This window comes from Limulus polyphemus, unplaced genomic scaffold (assembly GCF_000517525.1).
Source record: "Limulus polyphemus unplaced genomic scaffold, Limulus_polyphemus-2.1.2 Scaffold597, whole genome shotgun sequence".
Taxonomy (NCBI): domain Eukaryota; kingdom Metazoa; phylum Arthropoda; class Merostomata; order Xiphosura; family Limulidae; genus Limulus; species Limulus polyphemus.
The window spans coordinates 425,871-429,504 of record NW_013666207.1 but is presented as its reverse complement, the minus strand read 5'-3'; the positions used below and the strand labels follow the sequence as shown (position 1 = coordinate 429,504).

At 30.8% G+C, this 3,634-nt stretch overlaps 1 protein-coding gene across 1 annotated transcript in view; it reads right to left on the bottom strand.

The window, feature by feature from the left end:
- The window catches only part of LOC106459358 (putative sodium-dependent excitatory amino acid transporter glt-6), a 14,180-nt gene extending 10,765 nt beyond the window's left edge, over positions 1-3,415 (bottom strand). The window contains exons 1-3 of the mRNA XM_022385827.1: positions 3,265-3,415; positions 1,456-1,675; positions 1,278-1,320 (exon numbers count right to left, since the gene is read on the bottom strand). Of these exons, the coding sequence (XP_022241535.1) occupies positions 1,278-1,320; positions 1,456-1,675; positions 3,265-3,415 (414 nt within the window). The remainder of the gene's footprint in view (positions 1-1,277; positions 1,321-1,455; positions 1,676-3,264) is intronic.
- Positions 3,416-3,634: the final 219 nt, after the last annotated feature.

Here is a 3,634-nt window from a genome sequence, read left to right as displayed (position 1 = left end):
CCTCGTGTAGCTTTGCGCGAAATTACAAACAAACAATTTTGTACCTAAACATTTAATAAAAATAAGCGAGTTATAATTAAATAAATTGATAATGACGTAGCTTTACATGTATCAAACATATCTATAACCAACTCTTTTAGGAGAAGAGATGTTTTCAAGTCAATAATATTTTATTAATTTTTTTGAAAATGCGGAATTTAATCCTAAAAGAAATAGAAAAAATGATCACGAATTATACAGATATTATTGCTGAATTATTTAACTTTTTCTTGTATCTTTTTTTGTCGATGAAAGTAATAGATTAATGAATTTCTAAGTTCCAGTGATAGAGAAACACTGTCAGAATTTACAAATAATATATATATATATAAGTTCTTCTTTTGCCAATTGTCGAAATAAATGCCTTTTACTTATATTTCTTAATAGTATAAATATATACTATGTTGTTGTTGGGCTTAGGATTCTTCTACAGTAAGTGTTTGTGACTTGTTAGCGATAAATTCAAAGACGAATAAACAGCACACACTTTACTTGTTTTTAAATAATATATATATATTCAGAACAAGTTAACGTATGTACAACAAAGTCTTCAGACTATAGAAATTACAGGCATATCATAAACACTATAGCTCTATATTCTTCTTGTCAATAGTCCACTTAGGCTTATTCAATTACTTTAGAATTTTAGTTGACAAGTCGAACTATCTTCTCTATATTACTATCGTATTAATATTCTATGTGTGATTCACTTACAGTTGTGGCGCAAGTTACCGTAATTCGTTTGGTCTTCTTTCTTCTGAAGATCCTCTGTTCCTTTTGTCAAAGTGTACCCAGGCTGATTCAATTGCTTTAGAACCACACTTTGACGGAATAGAATTATCCTTCTTATCTTTTTTTTTTATACTGTTAGTTTCACTCTAACATATTAAATGTTAGGCCTATCACCTTTGTGGTACTTAACTTCACACCAACTATATTCTCTTTGCTTTTATCTGTCTAATATTGTCTGTCTGCTACTTCCTGCTCGTTTAATGCTATTTATATCTTTATTACATAATCGTCTGGCTACTTTCTATATTCTCAACACGAAATAGTTATTAACAAATCTTTTACAATCGTCTGCTTTTAACTCTTATTATAACAAAACTTAAAAATATTCATTCACAAATATAAATTAATCACTAATATTTAAACCAAACAGTATTTTATATTATGACAAACACCAATAATGAATATTCGATATTAAATAAAATAGTAGTATAATCAAGATTCCTTACACGCTTGAAAGTAGCTTGGATCGCATTATCCGGTACAGCATTCCTGAAAATAAAATAAGAAACAGTGAGATGTAATGCCAAAACCGTAAAGTGAAAATTCAAAGATATATTTGATCTTAGAATAACAGAAAAACTTTAAAGAGAACTTGCATATAGTTGACCCAATTATACCTATTACCTGAAAATATCCAACAGAGAATCCAGTATCTGGTTTTCATTAATTGGTGGACAGTGAAAAGAGGCCTCTACTTCCATTTTGCCAATCAGTTTTCCAGGCTGAATAAAATATGCCAAAGCTGTACCTAACACTGAGCAGAAGAGCGCCAGGCCAAGAAAGAAACAAACTGTAATCATCACCAAGCGACCAACTTTGTCCATTTTACTAAATGAAGATATTCCTGAAATAAAAAAAAATCACTTTTCGTTGTTGTTTTCAAATCTTGAAAAATGTGTCTTAATGGAGTTTCACTTTGTTATTTTTTCAAGTAACGATGCGTTTAATCTTAACTCCGGACTTTGAAATAACATCCAGAAATAGTTGTGTTACGTAAGAGATAAATTCAACAGCATTAGTCCATTTGAGACAATTTATTCCAACTGTTTTATTTGCATAGTTCTTGTATTTTCTAATATTACGCATTTCCACATGAATGTGTTGCTTTATCAATATCTCGGGAACATTTTTTTAAAACTCATCAAAAAACACTTTTCATAGCAAATATAGAACACATACATATAATATAGCTTTAGATAGTATCAAACGTTTTGAAGCTTACTATTGTTTGGCTCTGTTGTGAATGACTAATTTTAGATGGTAAATTTGGAATTTCAATAATGACTGGTCATATGTAGTTACACAGAAATCATGAATGGTAATTGCGGACTGATGTTACAGAGAAACAATGCCTTATGTCTGAATGGGTGTGATTCTGAAAATAACAAGACGATTGAGTAGATAATATTACACAGAGATCATGGATGACCATTAGATGGCTGACGCTACGTAATAAATATGTATGCTGATTGAAGGCTGATATTGCTTAGGAAATATAGGTATAGAAAATGGTTAAGTATTGTGAATTTCTCCAATTATATTTCTTTGAAAGTTTTCACATTACGAACTGCTTATCAAAATAGTTTTAAACAAAACATGTAGGTAATTGTTATTCCGGCTGGAAGTCTGTGAAATAGAATGAAATATGAAATACAAAACAAAGTTTCTCGGAAATTCATTATCATGGCACCAAATGAACTTTGGCAAATTGAAAGTAATTTTCCAGAAAATACTCTTAGGTTAATTTCGTTACAAAAACTGGAACACGTGATCAAGTAGCCGAGCAGGAAAATCACGAATAAATAGATCCAGAGGCAAATCGTTGTTTTATGCTTGATTGATGTTTTCCACTATAGTGAATTTACAACAAATGGTTGAAATGAAGATTTGTGTCATAGGCGTGTGGTGAAATATAACAATTCATTATTCCAAACACTTCAGATAAATTGCTGCTTTTAAAACTTTCATAAACAAGTAACTAAAAAACGAAAGAAAGACACGTAACACGTTCTTCTAATACTTACTTGGCTTAAATTCTAAGTTTTATTTTATTCAATTTCAATTTTGTTTCGATTGAGTCACTATAATTACATCAGATCCCTGACTTCAAAATATTTGTTTTAGTAGTTAAGCATAAAGCTACATAATACACAATGGGCTATCTGTGCTGTGCCCACAACAGGTATCGAAACCCGGTTATAAATCCGTAAAGTTATCGCTGTGCCACTGGGGGAGGTGGTGGGGAGCGATTCCAAAATATCCTAACGTGAGTATAGAATTTCTTGTACTTGCTAATTTGAGGTGTCTTTTATGTGTCTAATATACACAGAATTATCCCAGGTTTTAATCAGCTATTTATACCTTTCAGCTACAGTCTTGCTTCCAGTTTGAGCTAAGCTATATTTAAGGTTATCTATAAATTAAAACACTTACCCAATATCACGTTACACACGATGAGGGGAACAGTTAAAAGTATGAAAGCTCGAACCACGAGTTTTCCAGGAAATCCAATTAGTTCAACTGTTTGTTGCTTTAAGTTATACTGACGTAAAGATAAACCAGTTGCAAAACCAAGCACCGTCATGGCGATGATGAACAACGATAACTTATTCTGGTCAATGAATGATCGAATCTATGGAAATCGAATTTTGAATGTCTTATTACAAACAGGATTCAAATACTTTATTACGAGCAGAAATAAAAATAACAACAAACTCTAAATATATTATTACGAATTTAGGAAGCACTTATGATTTAAACTACATTTAAAACTTATTTTATATGTAAAACACATTATTGCGTT